This window comes from Dromaius novaehollandiae, chromosome 27 (genome assembly GCF_036370855.1).
Source record: "Dromaius novaehollandiae isolate bDroNov1 chromosome 27, bDroNov1.hap1, whole genome shotgun sequence".
NCBI classification, from domain to species: domain Eukaryota; kingdom Metazoa; phylum Chordata; class Aves; order Casuariiformes; family Dromaiidae; genus Dromaius; species Dromaius novaehollandiae.
The window spans coordinates 2,842,964-2,865,508 of NC_088124.1; the positions used below are offsets into that span (position 1 = coordinate 2,842,964).

Below are 22,545 nucleotides of genomic sequence, written 5' to 3' on the forward strand. Positions count from 1 at the left end.
GAATGTAATTCCATATTCATTCCAATTGTGTGTTAGCAAAAGTGGATCTTGCTTCATTTTACTTATATTGCTACAAAACACAAGTGCAATGCAGAGTGTGAAAAGGTTTTTATTATTATTACTTTAACAACATCAAGGACTTCTTGGGTATAAATCATATCACTGAGAAATACCCTCTGCACATGCTACTGAAGTCCACCAGCAGCAGAGGAATTTCAGGGATTAAAGTGTCATGTACGGTCCCTACATGATGGAAATGCTGGTATATTTGTAACACAAGAGACAGAGATTTCATTTTTGAAAGACTGATTTTACAATTAAACTGGACCTTGCTTTGCAAGACAGAGCTGGTCAGTTTGACATTAAAGGTGAAGAGCAAAACAAAATCTTTGCCATCTGTTTCTCTTTCAGGAAACACAAATGGCCTCATGAAATTGGTTTTCCACCTAGAAAACATGGTATGCTGTGGGAGCTCTTGGAGGGGATTTCACAGGAAAAAGAAAAAGGTAGGACATCTTGAAACAAAAGGTTCAAATATGAAGGCTGGAAGCTGATTCTCATGACTCTTCCATCATCAGAACAAGACGAATGTCTAGGGTTTAGGCTGGGAGTAGTGGGGATCAGCTGCTAATTTCTACCTCTCTGGCCTGGCAAAAGTTTGCCACCATCCTAAAGGAAAAACTGAGAGATGAGAGACTTCTTAAAACATTCTAAATGCTTAAAAAGCAGGAAAATAATAAACCTGAGGGCCTAAAGTCTGCGTAAAGTTATTACTACTGCAGAAAGCAGCAGTAGTGGTACTGCCTGCAGACTGGCAGGCAGGAGGGAAATAGAAGAGAATCTGTATTAGGAGTCGCTGCTTCTTTAGGAGGCAAAACGTTAGACTGCAAATGAGCCTGTGAATATAGAGATTAATGAACCAAACTTCCTGCTACGCCTGGACTACAAGAGCTGCAGAGAGCTGCCACGAGCTGCCACAGCCTTAAGATACCAGTAACAGACAGGGAGGACCCTGTCATGGAAAGAGGTATTTCTGGCCCGTGAAAAATCACCCCATCTCACAATCACATTATTCAGACCGCCTGCTAGGGGAAGAATTTGGGTCCTTATGTCCTTATGAGGCTTTCTTTATTCAGCATCTAGGAGTAGTTAATGGAGCAAATGAACGTTATTTTTCTTTTGCGGTTCACCTTTGCATTAGCACTTTTCCTCACAACATCACATGTCTAAAGCAATGGATAGACTGAGCTGGATTCAGACTAGTGGGAGAAGTTCAGTGGCTGAGCATTAGGATTTCTCTTGCTGCCCAGCTCAATGATTTGAAGGAGGTTAAAAAGGTCTTGTGGGTTCCAGTTACCCTTTGGGGTCTTCATATATTGCAGTAAATCTGGCTTCTTTAGCGGGGGGAAGCCTTGCTCTTTTTCCATCGCTTCCAGCAGCTGCTTCATCAGGCTTGAAGTCTCGTCTCTGCTGATGCTGCTGTCAAGCTCTGAGGGATCTCGGCTCTTCTGAGAATCCCACATGGCATTTGAAAGCGAAACATCCCTGCTGCTGGCTGTGTGCACGCTACCCAGGGCATTGTGGAGCCACATCAGGCGCTTCAGCCCCTGAAATGCCCTCCCTTTGTCATGCATGAGCTGATGCTCCGTCACTGCTCTTTTACTGCAACAGGAAGAAAGAGTTCAGTTAGGAAACAAGCACAGCCAGATCTAAGCTCATATTGCGAACATGGCTGATTTGCATCCATCACTCTTAGCTGCTTCTCAAAGCTGAGGAAGGAGCGTTGGTGGTGTATGAACATCTTGTGGGGGGCAGCCCTGAGGCCACGTCCAGGGCTAGGCTAGTAGTGTGGGCGCCCAGAGCTGGCATGGCCCTTGCGGAGTGCAGACCCCGGATCAGTGTGGGCGCTCCCCCCCACAGGCTAGCTCAGGGCAGCCCGCGAGGCAGCCAGGTAGCCCGTTCCTGAAGAGGGGAAGCTGAAACACCAGGCATGCAGCCATTCCCAAAAGCCTTGAATCGCCTTTAAAAAAATAATAAAGCCAGACTAAGGCAGAGAGTGGCAAAGTGACTTTAGCAGGCTTATAGAGCTCTTCAAATAGAAGCTTGGCCTTCACCCAAATTTGTGTTCTTTTCAGAGTTCCAAATACTGCAGTAAAAATTCCCTTTTCATGAGCTTAATGTTTTAGGATTGTTGTGTTTGTTTCTTTCCTTCCAGAGCTGTAAGTCAGGAGTAATTTAACTGAAATCAGTGGTGTCCATGAAATGAAAACAAATCTTTATTTTCTTAAGACATACCAAAACTTTTGAGCCAAATATTGACTGGGGAGAGCAAGCTAATTCCAGGATACAAATATTTCTGGATTTCAGGCAGTTTAGATGCAGCTAACTCCAAATATAGGCTCACACTGCAGATTTGGATCTGACTGGGAGCCTATATACAGGATTTCAGTATATGGCATTTCCTTGACTTGCGTTGAGCATCTTTGCATGGTTTACTACACTGTGTTTAAAAGCGTCAGCTGAAATACAGTGAATATGGTATAATTTTTGCATCTAAAAATGCAACTGGCCTGATTCTGTACTGCATAAAGGGTGATGTAAAATGTTGATGTATCAGATGTATAGAATCTTCCTTCAACTATGCCCTGGAGTACATGGCAGCAATGGAGAATACAGCCCGTTAAACCAAAAGCAAGCAGTCTTCTAATAATATTAAGGAGAAGGGTGATATTGCTTACTTTTCAGTGTCTTGTGATGTTGCAAAACAAGAAAGAGAAAGAACTGCCAAAAATGTAACCATCTGCAGAGATCTCTGGGGCAGGAACATTTTCTCTCTTCTTCTTTAAATCTGTTTGACAGGACAAGAAGTGGCTGATATTACCAAAAATCTTTCCCTTTCTTTCACCTGACAAAATGAATTTCAACCTGTAGGCATTAGTAACAGTGAAGCAGTATACTATGGTACATCACCTCAGAACCTGTCAGAACGTCATTGCAGCTTGTAATGTATATCAGTAAAACATGAATATATTTCATAGTAAATTGCTACATTTCTTTACTGGGAGTCCTGTATCTCCTTTTCCACTATTACCTGTTAAGGTTTTACTTCCCGCTTTTGTGCATTTGCCAGTGCAGGAGATTATTTTATTTGGAAGTGGTAAGATGTCTTCCTGATAAAAACTTAGCAGAAAATTAACAAATAAAAATCAGGATTGCTGCCTTAGAAATGTGTCAGAAAACTCAAAAAGAGTTTAAGACTATGCAGATTAAGCTAAAAGGTGGACACAGCCCTGAAATTTGGACTTTTACATCAGCAATACACAGGATGTTACTGACATCCAGATCTGCCACAGCACACGAGAATGATATTTTTTTCCTGAAAAGAAACGGATTTCTAGCTCAGGAAAGTGAAAATTAGAAGATACAATTGTGCAATGATTATTTTCATCCAAGTTATAACTGCATTCAGTTATTGATCTGTTCCTGGCATTGGTATCCCTAAACCTACTCATCCTTTCAACCCCTCTGTTTCTTTATCACTATGTCTATCATTGAAATTTCTGCCTTTTTTACATTGACTGTACTCTGCTTTTAGGATTGACTTAAACCTGTCCCTTTAGTTACTAGCAAATCCTGGATTAATTGTTATATCAAAACCTACGTGGTTTTATAGCAGCAGATAAATTGTTCTGCAAGAATAATCAAGATGTGTTCCCACATAACGAAGACACTGGTTTTTTGAAGAAATAATTTTTTGGTGCAAAAGCAGGTTGGGATAATAAGGAACTCCACTCAACATCTCCCCAAATGAATTTTATTTATACTAATTTGGATATTAAGATAACAATGACTGGATGGAAAGGCAAATTAAAGCATATATTCAAAAGCAGCATGTGATCTACTTACTGTTGATCTTCTAGAGATCACGATGAAGTCCTGATCGGCACAGATGTGTCTCCTTGCTAGTTTTCTAGCGACGTTCCAGTTGCAATGACAGTGAGTGTCTTTCACCTTCTTTTATACCTGCCCAGAAACCACAGAAACAATAGAAATGATCTCTACAGCATTTTGTGACTAAGACCTTTCCTCTCGTGTCAGTGAAATGAGACAGCTCCTGATTTCCAATGATGATAAATCTTGGATTCTAAAATGCTCTGTTCAGCTGGGACTATGAAAAAGATCATAAGTTTGTGGAAAGTGTCTTATTCCTTTGCTGTCTTTCCTATTTTGCAATAACTTTTAATTCTAACAGAAACCTCCCCTTGATGACGGAAAATGGATATTCAAACCTGCTGTTTTATTAGTGATCAGGAAAAAGGTCTCTGGTATGCAAAACAGATCTCTCTCCTTTGCTGTCCTCATGGGCTTATGTATAGGACAATAATGTTGCACATCAGGAATCTAAATCGACAATATTGTTGATGTCTGTAATGCCAATTATCATACAGTTAGCAAAACAGGGCAGTTAATTGCAGAAAAACTAAGGAGGTTGTAAATAAGATCCCACTGGATTTTAATATTCAGTACAAATTTCATTTAAATGCATCAGTTGTTCAGTAAAATATATTTGTTTCAAATCTTAGAAACTGGGGAGATATGGAAAGATCTATCAATTCATTAAATAATCAAAAGATAAGTAATAGCTTGGGCAGAAAGCCAAATTCCGGTATGCTTTGAATCAGCACTTGAAACCATATGAGTTAATGCAGTGTGAGGTTTGATACCCGCTTTATGATCTGTAACCAGGGTAATTTCACTAGAATTTGGATACCTGTGATGTGGCTGGTCCATTAGGCTGAACCACTGGTTTATTTAAGATGACCACTTCCCATTTATGAAAGTGAATGAAAGTGAATGTATTTGTCATCTCTGAGCAAAAATTTCCTGGAAGGATTGAAGGGAAATTATAATTTGCTTAAAGTTATCATAAACTATCAGTTCATTTCACATAGGCGCAGCCATAGCATCCTATTAAACTCAGTCTTGTCTGAATGCAAGCACACTAACAACAAATGGGACAGGCCCTATTAGCAGTCCTCATGCCGTCTCATCCATTCTCGCAGCTTCTATGGACATCAAATTGCTTTTTATTATATTCCTCACGACAGCTTATTTTGAGCCCGGCTATTGCACAGCAATCAAATAAGTGTTCCTGATTTTGTTACGTGAGTCCCAATTGTTAGAGAGTGTCACTCATTAAAGAGGACAAAGTCTATCACCAATTAAAAATGACATTTGTTAAATGGTGGTAAAATAGAAGCCTGCTTCTCATCTTAGTTTCCAGGGTAGCCTGCAGATACACTGAATTATGTGTCTGTGAAATCAAAGTTTCTTAATTACACCTTCAAGGACTAATAAGCATTGGCAAAAATCGTGTCCAGAACATCTGGTCTAATTCATCTCTGAACTTTTCAAGTCTCCATTGTATAATGGGCTTTCACTGAATGCAGTTACTAACATCTCCACCGGAAAAACTAATATTGCATTCATCTGAGGGACTACAGGCAGGTTAGACACGCTGACGTGATCATTAAATGGGCACTTGAAGCATTCTGTCATGGCCAAAGTGCATTGCCCTGGCTACTCCCTTCCATTGGATATTTCTTTCCAGCTAAGGACTCAGAAGTCAAAATCAGCCTTGGATGTAACTTTTAACATCTCTGAGAAGCGTATGTGAGGACAGACTCCAAGGAAGTAACGATACATCTTTGAGAAAAGCATCAGGCCCAAAGAGTCGTTGGCTCTAACACCACCGAAGGGAAGAAGTGCTTGCAGGGATTGATTCCCATGGTTTGCAACACATCTAAAGAGAATATCAAATATGTTCATTGCACAGCTTACACCACAGCCACACACATATTAGTTAATAATTCTAACCATTTCTGTTAGTTACTAAAATGCAGGCACACTCAGTTCTAGCTTCACCATCCCTCAGCACTGCTATTCCCTGGAAAATGTAGAGGCACTCAGACTTTGTGACTTCTTGCACATCTCTAACCTAGCAGGTAGGACACCAAGGGAGCCTGGAGTCAGCGTAACCCTCCAGCTTTGCATGGAGATAGAGTAAGTGATCCATATTTTGCAAGAGGCATAGGTGCAAGTGTAGCAGGAGACAGGGATGATGATAACATAGCTAATTTCACAAGGAGAAATCGTACAAACTATCAGGTGAGCTATCCAGCTGGTATAGATACATCTTTGCAAGAGCCCTTAACAAGCTAGAGCAGAGTAAGAACCCATTTTGCCTACAAAGCAATCAAAAAACCCAGCTGACTGGAATTTAGGTACTTCAGGGCCTCCTGCAAAGCCCACTCAAACCATCAAAGCTTTTACCCTTGGCTTCGGAGACCTTCACTCCCACCCTCCAGCTTTTCCTGGGCTTAGGGCCGGACTTCACATAAGACAGGGCCTTTGCTGTTCCATCACCTTTTTCAGTGGGAGTGTTTTGAGTGAGGAGGGCTGTGCAAATTATGGTTTCCCAGTGAGTGATGCTTTTGTTTTGCTTTCCAGTCCTCGCCCCAGGGAGCCAGGTGGGGGAGGAAGGGAATAGGGCTTGCTGCAGAGCATGAAAGAAAAAGGAAAGAGAAAGCCTGGAGGCCCAGCTGAGGGGGAAGAAGAAATGGGGGGGGGGGGGGGGGGGACAGAGAGCAAAGAGAATTTGCAAATTTGCTTCGTTAGGACAAGGAGAGGGGAATCCTCTTGCCTGAGGTTTTAAAACCTAATTAAACAGCAGGCTGTGCTGCATGAAGAATAATCCTCTATCTGTAGGGAGATGGACAGAGCTGATGAATCCTTTCTGTGCACCGTTCTCTGTTACTCGCCAGTAACAGGAGTACGCGCTCCAGAAGATTTGGTGCTTCTCTAATGTAAAAATCCACTTTGTTGCCTCTTTTTTTCCCCTCCTAACTGCTCTTAGCCCGACAGACTAAATTTCATATGAGCTGTTCAGTGTGGTGTGTGGAAAGAAAGACACCGCCCTGTTGAGAGGAAACTGTTTGACCACACATGGATGGTAAATATAGTTCCCCTGAGCTGCTGGTGAGGCAGCTGCTAATGAATGGCTGCTCTCCCTTCCTGGCCTCCCTAATTGAGAGATCAGAGGAAATGACACCTCGCAGCAAACCCGGAGGCCGCAGAGATTTCTGCACCACCACACCCTCATCGCTCAGCACCCCAGGGGCCATCGCCAGCCCTCTGCCCGCCAGAGGAAGGAGGCAGCAGCAGCATCACCTTGGTAACCGTTTAATGGAGATAAAACTCTACTTGAGAGAGCAAGCTCCAGGCTTCCCCTCGGTTGGGGGCTTGTAGCTGTTGTGTATCGCCTTTTTTTCCTGCATGGGGGGGGCATAATCTTGTGCAATCCAGAGGGGCGTAAGTAATCGCATTTGGAGTTTGGGGGGTGCAGGCTTCAGGGCTCGTGTCTGGACTGCGTGGGTAGGTTTAAATCTTGGCCCGAAGCCACTAGCTAGTGCACCTTCATAGAGAGAACTCCTGTCTTCCAGGGGATTAGAGTGGAATAGCAGTGAGCCAGGCTCAGTATTTTAATTCTCTGTTTACTGATTTTTCAGAAGTGCTCAAGTCCCACAGCTCTAACTGAACACAGTAACAGGGGTAAGTCTTGTCTTCCAACACCTGCCCTGGAGCTCAGCCTTGGAGCTGAAAGGGTTCTTTCTTTTCCTAAATCGGTCCTCAGTAGGGAATATTTACTATGTGCAAAACAAGTTCTGGCAAAGCTGAGACAAAGTCTCCACTCCCTTGTGCTGTTTCTGCAAACCCCACTGGGCTCTCCCAGCTGGTTCCTGGTTGCAGTATGCCTGAGGAAGTCGGCTGGTAACCTTGTCTGAGCAAAAACAAAGTAGAAGGAGGGATATCTCCCAGCACTGTGAGGCCTGCTTTCCCTGAAAAGCATCTTTCTGGGATCTGCCCCTACCTGCCCCTGCCAGAGGGGAATGCCGCCATCTGGTGCCCATATCTTGGTTTTGGCTGGACCAGGTGGGGAGGTGGGTATGCAGGAGCTGGCCCCAGGTGAGTCTAAGGCTCCTCTCATGCTCAGGGGTAGCCCTAAATCTTGCCTGAGGAGCAGGGAAGCCCTGAGCTTACCTGCGAACTTACTATCTTGTCCCCAGATCCACAGGAAGCAGCAAAAAGCTTTATGCTGGAGGAGGTGCCCAGCCACTACTAGCTGGAGGACCTGTGTTTTTTAAAGGATCAAATTGGCCAAGAGCTGGTCTGGATTTCTTATTCCTTTCCAGTGCCAGCAAATGGTGTACTGGCTGTGAAGGAGAGTGGTGCGTCAGTTTGTCACAGTGCAAACATCATCGGTCTCCCAACAGCAGGGGCCAGGGATTATAATCAGTGTCCTGCCCTCAGATATAAAAGAGGCAGAAAACGGGTGTGAGACTCTGAGCAATGACGAAAGGCTAGCTCACGACTGGAGAGACTGGGATGAAGGTTGAGGAACTGAGAGTCTCCAATTGATAGAGACATGTCAATCAATAAACGGATCTCTTTATACCTAATCCCTGATTGCTGAGTCTTGGGGGCATACTGTGTCCCTGCAATGGATCCTGAGTATATCTCGGTTTAGGTCTATGATTTATAAATGAAACTGTGGGCTGTTATTTCCATCTCATGTCAAGTATACATATCGCCCTTTGTTTGGGGTCTAAGACGCAGCTAAAACCCTTCACAGGAGTATCGCTGAAATTTAAACTTTTGTAAACTGAGGGGACAGGGCGCAGGGACCTGCAGACTTGCTGTTTGTACCCTGTAAACAGAAGAGCAGCTGTGGCAGGCATAAGCATATGCAAACTGGTTTTAGTACATCTAAAGATCAGACAGATATAAGTCTGACAGGATATCAAGATTAGTGTGTTGACAGGATGTGAAAATAGGCTGAATCCACAAGAACTTCACAACAAGCTAGTCCAGGTATGACTATGTGTGTAGTCAATTTTCTCCTTCCTTTTATGGACCATCTGGTGAGTGCAAATGGTATGTCCATCTCACATATATTGGACATGAATGGTATTTTGTTATTGTGAAAGCAAGAGAGAGTTACACAGTGCAACAGGATTTTTCAAACATACACTACCTTATAAACTTGGAATAAGGAATAAAGTAATGTAACACAATGCAGCCTTTATATATATATAAACAAATATATAGTGACACTCAAAGCTGATTCGGGATATCATCTTTTGGGAGACAATCAAAATTTTGACTTTGCTCATCTGGGTCTGAACTACTAAAGTGCAGCGTGGCTGTGTTGGGGTATCCTAAAACCGACTCTGAAAACAGGTGGGGGTTTTATTCTTTTTTTTTTTTTTTGCCACAATACAATCCCCTCAGTTCTGATCTGTCTTTTGTCATGGTCATGTGCCACATTTGGTCTCTGCGTATTGCCAAAAGCAAACTGAAAATGGGAAAGTTAATGTTTGGATGACATGCTGCTTATGGTATGTGATTTATAAAGCACAGTGATGGACCTAAGCCCATATAAGAAATGCCTCAACTAGAGCAGGTAGTACTTCCTAAATGAGTGCTGAACGCCTTGCTCCCTTTGCAGGAGGTGAGCCTGCTTTTGAATAAATCCTCTGTTGCCGAGTCTGTCATCTGTGGTTATTCCGATGTCGTGTAGCTTTGGTATGAAGCTAAAGATCTGACACAGATTACAAGTTTATCAGAGTTGCTTTCTAATTAGTGTTGTTTAAAAATTGGTGAGTATTGCAAAACTTAAATTATATTTTAAATGTACAGTATATGATATGAGGAAGGGTCTAGTAAACATTGCAAAAACCAGTTGAGAAGGGAGGCAAACATGGGAAATCACCATCTCAAACAAGAGTTTCAAGTCAAATGGTTAATTACAATTATTTCCTTTGTTTTTGTGGTCTCAGGAAATTAACTATCAGCTAATTTAGGTTACAGAAACATTTCCTAAAATTAAAGCTGATAACTGTCAGATAACTGTACACACGTCAAAGATATTTTAGAGCATTGATTACCTCAAAATTCTTGTTGGGTTTCTGCCACATAAGCAATTTTGATTCTTAAAAGCATTTTACTCGTAAGATGCTCTTGGAACTAATGAGGGAGGCTGTAAAAGGATTTTGGAACATTCAAATGAATTATGTTAGCTGGTTGTCCTTAATCCAAATCTTTTTGATGTGCTGGTAGAACTCCATATATTGAGGATATCTCTTCCTCTGTGCAATTCCTGGTCGGAAGACACAATGCATGTACATTAATTTGTGCCCAGAATACCTTACCCCATTTAATACTCTCAGTATTACTATCCACCTGTGTATCAGATAAACTCATCTTGCTCAGTCCAAGTCAAAAAGGTAAAATAAAGCCTGGACTAGTACAGTAAACACAACCAAGAGACAGGACCACAAAATGGCATTCTGGTAAACGACTGCAGAAACTCTCCTTGATGTGTTTCTCATATTGCTTGAGATAACCCGGAATGAGAAGTCTGTTATCCAAAGCAACCCCTCTGGAGAAAATTAGGGTATTTTTTTTTTAACTCCTTTATGGCTGGTCAGTTATGGGCTGTTGTTGGGTGAGCAGTAATAAAGTGTATTAACACCACTGAAAGCTGTCCTCTGACTATGCCCTCTGTAACTAAAATTCCTCAGTTTAAATCCCAGCTCTTCTGATTTGCTGTCAAGGGGTGAATAAGCCCCCTCTCGCCTTCGTAGGTGGAAGCCAAGGCATAAAATCTACCAAAAACCTTGGGGTAACGCCGGTTTTGCCATGTAGTTCTTTAAAGGCCCTGCCCTTGGGGATTAAGCAGCTATTTCCGACTCTGAGCTTTCATATATGTAAAACCTTAAAGCTTAGGGCAAGAAGCTGAAAAACATGAAAACGAGAAAAAGAGGCAAAGAAAGAAAAGCTTTTTCCTTTTAAGCGACCAAAACGGCCTCCCCAGGGTGTTTCCGTTTCCTTATTTCCGGGGCCTAAACTCCCCCCCAATAAGCAGTTGCCACAGGGGGTGGGTGTGGGGCGAGAGGAAAAGCTGGGCCCGCGGGAGCAGCCTCCGGCAGCCGAGCGCTAACGGCCGCGGGCCGCAGCGCTGTGGCGAGAACCGCCCCGCCGCCATTTGGGGCCGCGCGGCCGGGGCGCCGCGGCGGCGGGAATGGGCGTGCCCGGCGGGGGGCGGGACAAAGCGGCTTGTCAATCAGCGGAGCGGCGCGCTCTGATTTGCCGTCGGGTATCGTCATGCGGGAGCGTACTGCCCGTATATAAAGGCGGGCGGGGTAGGCGCCCGCCGCCATTTTGTCCAGTGAGGAAAAGCGGAGCGGGAGTCTCGTTGGGGGTCGAGTCGGCTACGAAATTAGCGCGGGCTCCCTTCGCGCGCCCTCCCTCTTAGCATCGGTGAGGACCTTCACCTTGGAGGGCGGGAGGGGGAGGCGGCAGCCGCGGTCCCGGTCCCCGGAAGGGCGGATGGAAGCGGCGCGGCCCGGTAGCGGCGAACAAAGAGCCGCCGCCATTTTGTAAAGCTGGGCCGCGGGCGGCGGCTGCCGCTGCGCCGGGCGGGGAAGAGGCGGGCAGGCCACGGATTGCCTTGAGGAGCCCCCTTCGTCGTCCGCTCTCCGCAGTGGTGGCCAGTGAGGCGAGACGCGGCCGGCGGGAGGAGCCGCGGGGGTGGTGTGGCGCCTTCGCGCCCGCTCCGGGGAGGCGGTGGTTCTCCACGCTGCATACGCAGCGCGGAGCAGACGCTCTCGAGGCACCTCCCGAGCCCTCCCGGCATGGTCGCTGGTGGGGGATGGCGCCGTTTTTCGCCCCGGCATGGGCAGCTTCCCCCGAGGCCCGCTCCGAGAACAATGGAGCCCTTCACCCGCGCAGCGGTGCCCCTGCAGGCCCGCCCCCGGCTGTGACACGGGGGGCTGGGGAGGGGGGTGCAGAGAAACACTCCTGTCCAAAGTTGGAGGCAATAGAAATCAATCTCCCTGAGACGTTCTCACTCAGAAGTAACAAAATTAAATTAGTTTTAGCTCAACAGTAAAGAACAGCAAGCTTTTTTTAATCGCCTCTTGCCCTCCCCCAAGGCCATCACCCACCCACATGCACACAGTAACATTTAGGGAAGTGCCTATCTTTATATATCAGATCGTGTTGCTATTGCAGCTTCTCAGAAAAGAAATCGACTGAATTATTTTCTCCTTACATGAATAAACAGTTGCTGTCTGTTAAATATACATGAGCTTTTTTTTTTCTTTTTTTGTCCTAGCAATGCATCGTGACTCTTGTCCGCTGGACTGCAAGGTTTATGTGGGTAACCTTGGAAACAATGGCAACAAAACTGAGTTAGAGCGAGCTTTTGGCTACTATGGACCACTGCGCAGTGTGTGGGTGGCAAGAAATCCTCCTGGTTTTGCCTTTGTGGAATTTGAAGATCCACGAGATGCAGCTGATGCTGTGAGAGAACTAGATGGAAGGTAAAATGTGCTGCTTATGCGTGTGGCTTGCTTAATGAAAACAACAGGAATTGTAGCTAATGATAAGAGTTTAAAGCTGGGCAGCTTCAAAACTAAGCACTTAATGCATCTGTTATGCAAAATGATTTGTGCGGTGATGTAAGAGCAATCATACTCTATACTGCAGGAATAACATTGGGAGAGTTAATTTTACATTTTAGAGTTAAAACTCATAAGTTGGGCATGACTTCGACTTCTACATCAGTTAAATTCAAGATGGTGTTACTCTAAAGAAGCAAAAACTGATAAAAGAAACTTCTCCAGGTTGCTTCTCTGCCTGCTTTAGTAGTTTGGCTTGAGCTTTCAGAAGCAGCCAGACCTTTCATTGGTCATGTTGTATTCTGTTTTTTTAGACTCTGAATAATGTGTATTTGGCTAAAATGTTTGTGGAGAATCTTTGTTCCCCCCCAGCAGTTGTTCATTCCTCTTTCCCCTCCAATTCTGTAAGTTTCCTTTTGTGCAAACAGGGTTGTTGCCAGAAATGCCAACTCATGGCAGTTTCTTTTTCAGAACCCTCTGTGGGTGTCGAGTCAGAGTGGAGCTCTCCAATGGTGAAAAACGGAGTCGGAACCGTGGTCCCCCTCCGTCCTGGGGCAGGCGCCCTCGAGATGACTATCGGAGAAGAAGTCCTCCTCCTCGTCGCAGGTACCCTAGGTCAAAGTACCCTCATAGAGCTGTTGGCACTGTTACCACTTAGCATCGTAGAAGCAGGCTTTGTAAAGCATGTTGATGGATAACATTCATCTATCTGACCACAATTTGGAGATGCCAAATGCTAAAAACCAAAACGAGGTGAACATAAGTTGTGTTGAATGTTGGCTTTTGTCCTTAGGTCACTGTGCAAGTTGGTAGTCAGCGCCCTCTATCCTGGATTTATCCTCTTTCCTCCTAAAATCTGCTCATCTTCTAGTCACACTTTCCCTTTCTTCCCCATACTTCGACTTAGGCTGTTCCTTTCCTTTATTCCATAATGGCAAAACATTACATACAGCAACTTAGCTTTTTCATACAGATGTATTTCTCCACTTTGTTTGCACAATTTAAATACTCCAAGTAGGCAGCTGTTGGATAATAAATCAAGTAACAGTTGCTCTAAACATCCAAAACCTTAACACTTTAGCATCAATTTTAAGTTAAATCATCACGTGACATTCCTGTCACTTGAGATTTGCAAACCCAGACCTAAAATATGGCAGGATTTTTGGTAACTGGCGCATTCTTGGACCCAGACTAGGTTGTCTGGCTGTTAACTGCAACGTGGTTTTTACAGGACTGAGTTTACCTGTTGCAGGTGAGTGAAGTCCTCATGAGTCAGGGCCTCGAGCTTACCCTTTTGTTGTTGAAAAATAACACATTAGGAGTATTTGTTAGCTAATAGATGGTTGTACTGATGGCTTGTTTTTCATTTTTTTTATGCTTTTTGGTCCATCTATTAATAAAAATGAACCCGTTACAGAGTCACCATCATGTCTCTTCTCACCACCCTCTGAGTCTGCATTAGCCAGTCAACTAGCCCTTTCAGCGTCATGTGACCAGCGCGCCCCATTCAGCTTGGCTGGTGTCGTTTCACATGACCCAGGCATGGCCAGTCGTCAGGTTGCACCGCCCTTTGGTTCCCGAGCATGCTGTTTTCTCTCAGCCTTCTCTCCAACCTTAACCAAATCGGCAGCAGCCACCTCGACCGCCCACACATTCCCGGCCAATCAGCTCAGCTGTTTATTTACCAAATGTCTTCACAACAACTACAGCAGCAGCCTTCGGCTAACAAAAAAGCAGGAAAAATCCACAACACCCCCTTCGCCAACCAACTAAATACAACGCAACATCTGGCAAAACCTTTTCAGCAAATTCTTCTTGGCAGTCAGTCCGGCAGCCTCACCTCACCATTTCTAGCTTGTTGAAACCAAAAACTAGTAAGTTTTTCCTGCTTATACAGTTTACTGCTGGTTAAAATAAGGAGTAAGCGGCTTATAAGTAATTACTTTTCTCAATCAAAGGCTGGCTGTGCATAATTTGAGTGGTAACGTACATATGTTGCTTGAGAAAACTTTTAAGGGTGATACGGAAACTCTTACACTGTAAATAAAACAAAGCGAAAACCAGTATATTTGCATGTGAGATGCCAAACTAAATTTTTAATAAAGCTCTAACAAACTTAGCTTTTCCTTGCCAAGAAAAAATCCTATCACCTTTAAATGGTTTTACTAACAGTTTTCAAAACTTAAAACAATTACTTTTTGGGATGAACTGGGCCGAGCTAAGGTTTTTTCTTTTTTTTTTTTTTTTTTTTAAAGAAAGTCTAAACACACTCTTTTGGCATTAAGAATGACAATCACAAATATGCAGTTCTAATGTAGCACTTAATGGCATTATCAATATTTACACTGAGCGCATTTCACTTTTTTCCACTTGGTATCTCTTGTGTCTTGTCGTGGACCTTTTTGGCTTGCATGGGTTCCAAAACATTTGGTCTGTGCTATTTTTTTGGAACCACTTGTGGGACTTTGGTGTGGTGTTCTGGGCAGTGTATTTAGTTGAAATGGAAGTGTTGCATTGGACAACTCTGCTATGAAGCGTTCTTAGTTAAAGTGATTCATGGTTGGAAACGTGCTGTTCACACTGAGCTTTGTTTTACTGCCTAATCTTTCCATGCGTTTTACTGGATGATGGATGCCAGTTATTCTTGGCACGTTCCCTGGGCCCAACAGTGAGTTTGACAAGTTGGGAAATGCCTCACTCCGTTAATGCTGAAAGAATTGGTAAAAAGCCTCACTTCTCTTTTTCTGGTTCTAGATCACCGCGAAGGAGAAGCTTTTCTCGTAGCCGCAGCAGGTATGCAACAGTTAGATTTGTCCAATGTGTTTTTAAAAAAAAAAAAAAAGTTTATTCTTGGTAGTATGTATGGGGAGAGAGTTCAGGATAGGCATTACAACTCAGTAAAGGAGAAAAATGGGTTTGCTTCTGTTACATTGCCTGGCTGGAATTAATATATTTACACAGCTATTTGAGATTAAAGGGTTATCATCAGCTAAAGTATATTTAGAATGGGGGCATTTACCTTTTATGTTCTGCAGCTGTCCAGAGTCCCTTACAGTTCTTTCATGAAGTTTCATGAAGTTTCTGTGCTAACATGATACTTTTCTCTAGCTGCTGTGAGCCTTAAGTGCTCACAGATTACATGAAATGGACTGGCTAGTAAGCATGTTCTCTTATCACATAGTATGAAGTGGTAGGTGCCAATTACAGTGGTACTGCAGTACTTTGTGAGGATTTTTGAAGCCTTCAGAGTTTATATGTGATTCTTATGTTCGTATGGCATAGGATGCTGCCTTCCTCTAAGGGATTGTTTAAGCATCTACCAACACACTGCATCAGCTGAGTTCAGGAAACCAAAGGTTAAGGGGTACGGTGTAGTTTCCTGCTAGTGTGCTGTTTTCTGCTGTAGCTGAGGCAGCAAGTGCAACTTGCGGTTTGACTCTGAACAGATTCTGGTGCAGAGGACAAGATAATTGTTTACAGCGCAACTTAAGCAGTGTTGAATGGCTCAAGCTGATTATTCTTACCTGAAGGAAAGGCTAATACTATAATCCGTAACAGTTTTTCCCTGACTGAATAGTTAAAACTTGAATTCCCTAAAGGGAACCTCTTCACGTAGTTTTGTAAGCTAGGCTAGTTCAGCTTTGCTTGATGTTACAGTCATCTTTTATTGTAATCTTTAATAGGTCCCTCTCCAGAGACAGAAGAAGAGAGAGATCGCTCTCACGGGAGAGGAATCACAAGCCTTCTCGTTCCTTTTCCAGGTCTCGCAGGTAGGACTAGTTACATGACAATTAAGTATTTTGAGTAAATCTGTAAAAATGATTTCAGTCAGTTTCTTGGTGATGCTGAAAAAGGCTGCTGAGGAAAAGCATCTCTTTAGTGTCTTAAGATGGTCATTATGTTGAGGAATTAGATACTCGGTTTTAGTAAATGAGCAGTATTTTAAACTGCTTAAAAGTCATGTGTTGGGTTGGGCTGGGATGTTTCAAATGAAATATGCAGCTCTCGCCACTCTGAAACTAACATGTGTTTTCTTATTTAGTCGCTCCAGGTCAAATGAGAGGAAATAGGACTTTCAGAAGGAGCTGTGTACAGGAAGTCATTAGATCTGAGGACAGGAGGAGTATGTACAGAACATTGTTTTGTTTTGAAACTTCATAAAGCTTGGCGCATTTTTAAAATGTTTTAGCTGTTGAACTTGCTTTGTTCCTTGTATCTTGTAACAGGTGGCAAATGTAAAGATGTGAATCTGTATATGGTTCTAAGCAGATCATATGATTTGTAATATTAATTACTTTTCAATGTACCCTTATACATAGTTTTTGTTTGTGGTGAATGGTAATCAGTTTGTCTTGCATAGATAGAATGTTTCTGGTCTTATTCTGGAGTGTGTTTTGCTGGGATTCAGCTTTTGGAAGGAAGCTTGCAATGAAGATGCTGGTTAATTGCAAGAATATGGCCATAAATGATACTCAGTCTATGCAGAACAAGAAGTAGATGCGTCATAGTACAGTTCTCAGAAAAAAAGTCAGGAATGTCAAGCCAATGGCAAGTAAAGGGAATGACTGAGCTGTGGTTTTATCCGGCGCTTTAGTTCTGACTTCCCGTTACAGAGCTACTTTATATTATGTGAAATGTAAATTTTTAGCCCTGGAGTCAGTTAATTTTGTACTTATTGTGACTAGAGTACTTAAATAGAGGATTGTTTCATGAACTATCTATTCCAGAACCTCTGAATAGACCAAATATGCAACAGAACTGACAACTGGAGTGGATGGGTTGAATGTGTAATGGTACATTGTAAAAGTTATGAATTAAACATTTCTTTACTGTACAAGAATTTTCATGTCACTTGTAAAATGTCTTTTGTGAGATCCTTGGGATTAAAGTTTTGGTTACAAATTGTTGTTTAGTATTTAACTTGACTACCCACCATACACTGCAGAACACTCGCTTGGATTTTGTGGTCCAACTCGGTTCAAATTAAATGCACTCTTGAAGAGGAAGGAAAATTACACTCATCACATCTCATCATAACACATCTGCAACAGTAAACTGTTAAAGTTCTATGTTTCAGGCGTAAGATGCTGGTCACTGCCTGCATTTAACTTGCAGCTACCTGCAACTTTGCTCCATACCACTTCACACTTGAGTGAGAGGCAGGACCTCTCATTCTATTACTAGCATATATTGTCAGTGTTATAAATATAGCACAGATTAGTTCAGAAGATGCTAGCCTGAATTTTTGCCTAATGGTGCGCTCCAGCAGTGCTTACTCGGAAAGCTAACTAGAGATTCAAAGGCTCACTACATCTTTGCATCCTAGGTATGGGTTGGTAACATTTAAGGTATTCTTCACAAGTTTGGAATTGCTGGTCTGTAAACTGAAGCTTTGCATGAAGATTCTGCCCAGCATGTAAAATCATGGCGTGGCTCAAGTGTAATTAGAGCTCCCAAACTGCCTACCAGCTCCCTTTTTTTGTTTTCCCCCTGTATCCAAGAGAAGATGAGCTACATCACAGTTTTGATCATGTGCATTTAGATTAAATCCATTATACTGTGAACAATCTTGTGGTTTAATTTCCTTCATGTGTGATATCCAGAGGGGAAAAGATTATGGCAGCAGCTTAGCTTCAAAGCTGTAACAGAAGGCAGTTTTGCTGTGTTTTAGGCTGCCTGGAAAGGATGTGTGTAAGGGGAATGGGGGTGATACCTGACTAACCCACTGCTGTCAGCGGTTGGGTCACAGGTGGTACCTGCCTCCTGAGGTATGTTTTTTGATTTTTGGCAAATAGTGCAGTGGGAGTTCTGCAAAACCACTGGTCCGGATACTCTTCCAGCCTGTTGTGCCACAAGCACTAGTGACCTTGGGTATTGAGTGAAAAGCAGGAAAGCTGGAGGTGGTGCAGCAGGCTAGCAACATATGCAGGCCTGGATCATCTGAAACTTGGAGCACAGCAAGTTTAAAAGTGAGAGGCACATATCTTTACTGCTAGATATTATGCCTGATGTGTTTGCTTTTATGTGGTGGTTGATGTCACTACATAGGGTATGGCTATTGTTGAGAAATTTCTGCTGTACGAAGTAGAAGTTTAATCTTGAGCTATAATCCTCTCAAATATGTTTCAAGAGACCACTGAAATACCCCATTCTGTAGGTTTGGCTTTAGTTGCAGTGTTCTCTTCACAGAGAAGTGCTCCTGCATTAAATGGAGTGTGTAGGAAACCTCAAAGTAGTAGGGATTTGAGGCGCGAAGCGCAGTGTGAAGCACTGGGCTGGCTGCCGCCGTGCACCGTCTTGGCCGCCCGGCAGAGGTCAGCCTCCTCCGTGCTGGGGCTGCGTCCTTCAGACAAACGGCCTCTGATTCAAATCAAGTTCGGTCTCAAAATGTTGACAGACTGACTCCTCTGGGGATGTTTGTATTAGATGAAAGGCAGCCAAGGGCTGAGATGATATCATGTGCCACACACAGCTGTGTTCCCTTTTTTAATACGTTCTTTGCCACGGTTTGATTTGTGGAGGGATTGCAGCTCTTGTTGCCTGGGAGCTAGTCTCTCTGCTGGCATGTCGGTTCCTCTTGTGGTTAAGCTCAGAGGGCGGACGCGAGCAAGCAGCCTTCCAGTAGTTTAAACTACCAGAGGGAAGGAGGGAGAGAAACTTGAAGTGCTGGTGACAACGTGCACTACATGGAAGCAGGTCATGGTTTTTGTGCGCAAGGGAGTCTGCAGAACTGGGAATATTTCTCGGTTTCAGGTTTTTGACTTCATAGCTTTCTTACTCCTTGCTTGAATAAATGAAGTAACTAGCCCTTAAGCTGGATTAGAACTGCTATTTCATAGCAGACTACTGGCCTTATCAGGTGAGTTTCTGATGGGGAACAAAATTAGCAACTTCTAGAGAAGGTTGGAAAGCGTACAGTGGCTCTGTACAGCCCTTCCCATAGAGTACTGTTAGCAAGTGTTAGTTTTAATTCTAATGCAACAACACATTCTCAGATTTGAATCTTCCAGCCTGAGAACACTTTACAGGTGGAGCATTGTGATTTGTGTTACCTGTTTAGAAGAGAAGTCTTGCAGGTTTATTTCAAAATGGAAATTTAAGGAGGGAATGTTGTGGCTGACCTTCTAATAGACCAGGCACTTTATTGGCTGTACTGGTTGTAAAGCAGAAAGTAAAGCCAAAAAAAAAAAAAAAAAGTAGCTATGTTAAAAAACATTCATATTTAATGCTAGGAATATCCTTCACCCTGCAAAGATTCTTGAACCAGGAGGAACCACTAATCAATCCCACCTGGCCAAAACCACCCGAAAGGGCACAATCCAGTGGTTCCTTGGCAGAACTAGGTGACTTGCACCTGATCCTCAGAAAGTCAACCCTGGTTTGAGGGCTACCACATTCTGGGGAAATCTCTTCTGTTACTTTTGAAGCTCTTTCAGGGGTCAGTTTCATGGTACTCACTCTGAAGCGTTAGGCTGCATTTCTAATTTGAGGAGAGGTTTAGTCACCTCTCCTTTTCCTCCCCGCTTTCACGTGGAAGCATCCTGAGGTTAACGCTGCCCTGTCTGACACTCCTCGGGACAGTATCTAAGCACAGCCAAGAGGCACGTTAAACAACATAGCTGCCTTCTGTCCGTGTGTGGTTTCTTCTGTTCTCACACTCTCCCTGGAGAAAGTATTGTGTGCAAATGGATTTGCTAAGAAAGGGATATTTTTTTCCCTTTTTTATGTACATGCTGCTCTATTCACGGCAGAGAATTTAAGCATGTCTTGCACTTAAATCGGAAAATGCAGAGGTTAACGATTATTTCAATGTGACACGTTCCACAGACCTTCAAATAGGTTCAGTTAACCAAGCTCTTAGCTGGTTGAGCAACTGCAATCTTACGAAATATTGACAGTGATTCCAATTAACAAAACTGTTTCAAACCACATTTGGGGAGCTACTGCACTTCACCTCCCAAAAGGAACATGTTTCTCATTTCCCGACCTGTCCCATTCTGTACTCCAGTCTCACCAACTCTGCAAGAACTAAAATATGGTCTTGACAGAAAATCACTTGTACTCTTTGTGCTCCCTGTCTCTATGTTTCTTTTTGTTTGGAGTCAAAGATGACATCAGAAAAACTGCACCTTGCCCTCTGGGTCTTCTTGTGGCAGCAAGCACTGCCTGCAGCAGGTGGTTATGCCTCCTCTCTGAACGGCCATGGACCTGTACATGGACCTGTACCTGGAGCAGCAGAACTCGCTCATGAAAATAAAGAGTACCTTACTGATACAGGAGCTTTTTTCTCCCATTATTAGCTATTTCTGGAACACTCCTTCCTTTCAGACACATTCCCAGTTTTTCTTCCTGTGGTACCATCAGCACGAGATGTCACAGTGTCCCGTCATCCCACAGCATAAAGATCCACGAAGCAACAGAATATTTGGCCAACTTTCTCCTGTTTTGGCTGGCTTTACTCACCGCCTCCAACCTGTGTTCAAATCATACTCTACCTCAGAACTCGTTCGTGAGCAGCGTCCAAAACCTGAGGCAGAGTCGCCACCGTGAAATGTCACACAGCAGCGTTGACATGGTTCAGCATTGCTTAGCTAGAAAAGGCAAAACCGAGAAGGTAACTTCATTGCCCCGCCGTTGTGTCAGAGGAAGTAACAGACAAGTGGTGTGTGCAGGAGTAGAGAGGTTTTAGGGGAGCTGGGGAGGATCCAACTATTTAGCAGGTTAGAAAACAAGTATCTCGTTAAAACCGTCTCCCCGTGTCCCAAGGGGAAGAGCAGTCTAGAGGAGACTGAAGAACTCTTCACCCCCTCTGGGATGGGGAACTGGAGCATCAACCCCTTCGAAAAACCGACAGTCAAAGGGAAGGATGCGATTCCAGTGACTCAGGTTTGACGTTGGATTCCGCGCAGCGAGATGATCGTTGTACAGCATGTTAGACCTGCCCCGAAGTGTTTCACTTCTCCTTTCGCTGAAGTGCAGCTAGCTCCAATTTCACACTCCAACCTACCAAAAATAGACAAAATAATCAAAGACGTTTTTCCCTTGAAAACTATTAAAGTCACTTAGTAGAGCAGATGCTCAAAAGTAGCACCCCAGCATCCCAAGCCTTGTAAGAAACATCCTGACTTCCTAGAAATACAAACAATTGCTCCGTTTTCTCTTTCATTTCAAAAGTTTCACTTAGGCTGTTCTGGGTCGCTTAGGCAGTACTATTGCAGTCTATTATTGCCGTTCAAACAAATACATGTTTTGGACTAACTATTTCTAACACTAGATCCGGACAAATATAAAATAGACTGTGCAACAGGAACGCTATGTTCCCAAGTGATTCATTCATCTATTATTTAATAATTTAGTAGCTGACATAGCTATTAGTTGGACAAGCGCTTGCACTGAATGAAGCAGTGCTCCTGCTCGGTCCTTAGAGCCATCTTCACCGTCTGTATTTTTGCGGGAGTAGCTTTTATTCGCAGCGGCACCGACTCGTTTAACCCAACCCAAATGGCACTGTACGTCCTCCCCATCCTTTTCTTTCTATAAAGCCCAACTGCCGATGATTTTTTCCACAGATTTCAGCAGCGTTAACCCTCAGATTCCCCTGTGTGATCCTGGTTGCGGTGAGACCGTGCTTGGGCTGCCCCGGGCGGACGGCACGTGAAGGTGCTGGCGGGCTGCGACGCATCCGCGCCCGCTGCGCCCGCGGGCAGGGCGAGCAGCAGAGCCGGCCGTCGGCACCTCCGCTTCCACCGCGGCGCAGGGCTCCCGGGCGCGCGGGCCCTTGGCAGGCTGGCGGCATTGCAGGGTTGCAGCGGAGCGGCGGTATCAGGGTGGAGCGCGGTATCAGGGTGGAGCGGCCGTGTCACCCTGGGTGTCGCTTTTCAGCCGGCTGGAAGATCGCTCCTGCCAGCTGGGAGAGAGCAGCCTTATCTCTGCCGTCTGCATAGGCTGCTTCGCCTATGAATATTCAACGCGCTGCGTTGTTTGTTGGAAAACATTTGCGGGCCCTGGTTTCTGACGAATA

At 44.0% G+C, this 22,545-nt stretch overlaps 2 protein-coding genes across 2 annotated transcripts; one reads left to right on the forward strand and one right to left on the reverse strand.

The window, feature by feature from the left end:
• Positions 1-1,047: 1,047 nt before the first annotated feature.
• Positions 1,048-2,933, reverse strand: LOC135323739 (parathyroid hormone 4-like). Its single transcript, XM_064498146.1, has 2 exons — positions 2,739-2,933; positions 1,048-1,662 (listed from the first exon to the last, which is right to left on the reverse strand). The coding sequence occupies exons 1-2, from the start codon at positions 2,825-2,827 to the stop codon at positions 1,260-1,262; spliced, it is 492 nt and encodes a 163-aa protein (XP_064354216.1). The 5' UTR covers positions 2,828-2,933; the 3' UTR covers positions 1,048-1,259.
• Positions 2,934-11,239: 8,306 nt separating this feature from the next.
• Positions 11,240-17,426, forward strand: SRSF3 (serine and arginine rich splicing factor 3). Its single transcript, XM_026111893.2, has 6 exons — positions 11,240-11,382; positions 12,239-12,446; positions 12,996-13,130; positions 15,279-15,317; positions 16,208-16,294; positions 16,567-17,426. The coding sequence occupies exons 2-6, from the start codon at positions 12,241-12,243 to the stop codon at positions 16,592-16,594; spliced, it is 495 nt and encodes a 164-aa protein (XP_025967678.1). The 5' UTR covers positions 11,240-11,382; positions 12,239-12,240; the 3' UTR covers positions 16,595-17,426.
• Positions 17,427-22,545: the final 5,119 nt, after the last annotated feature.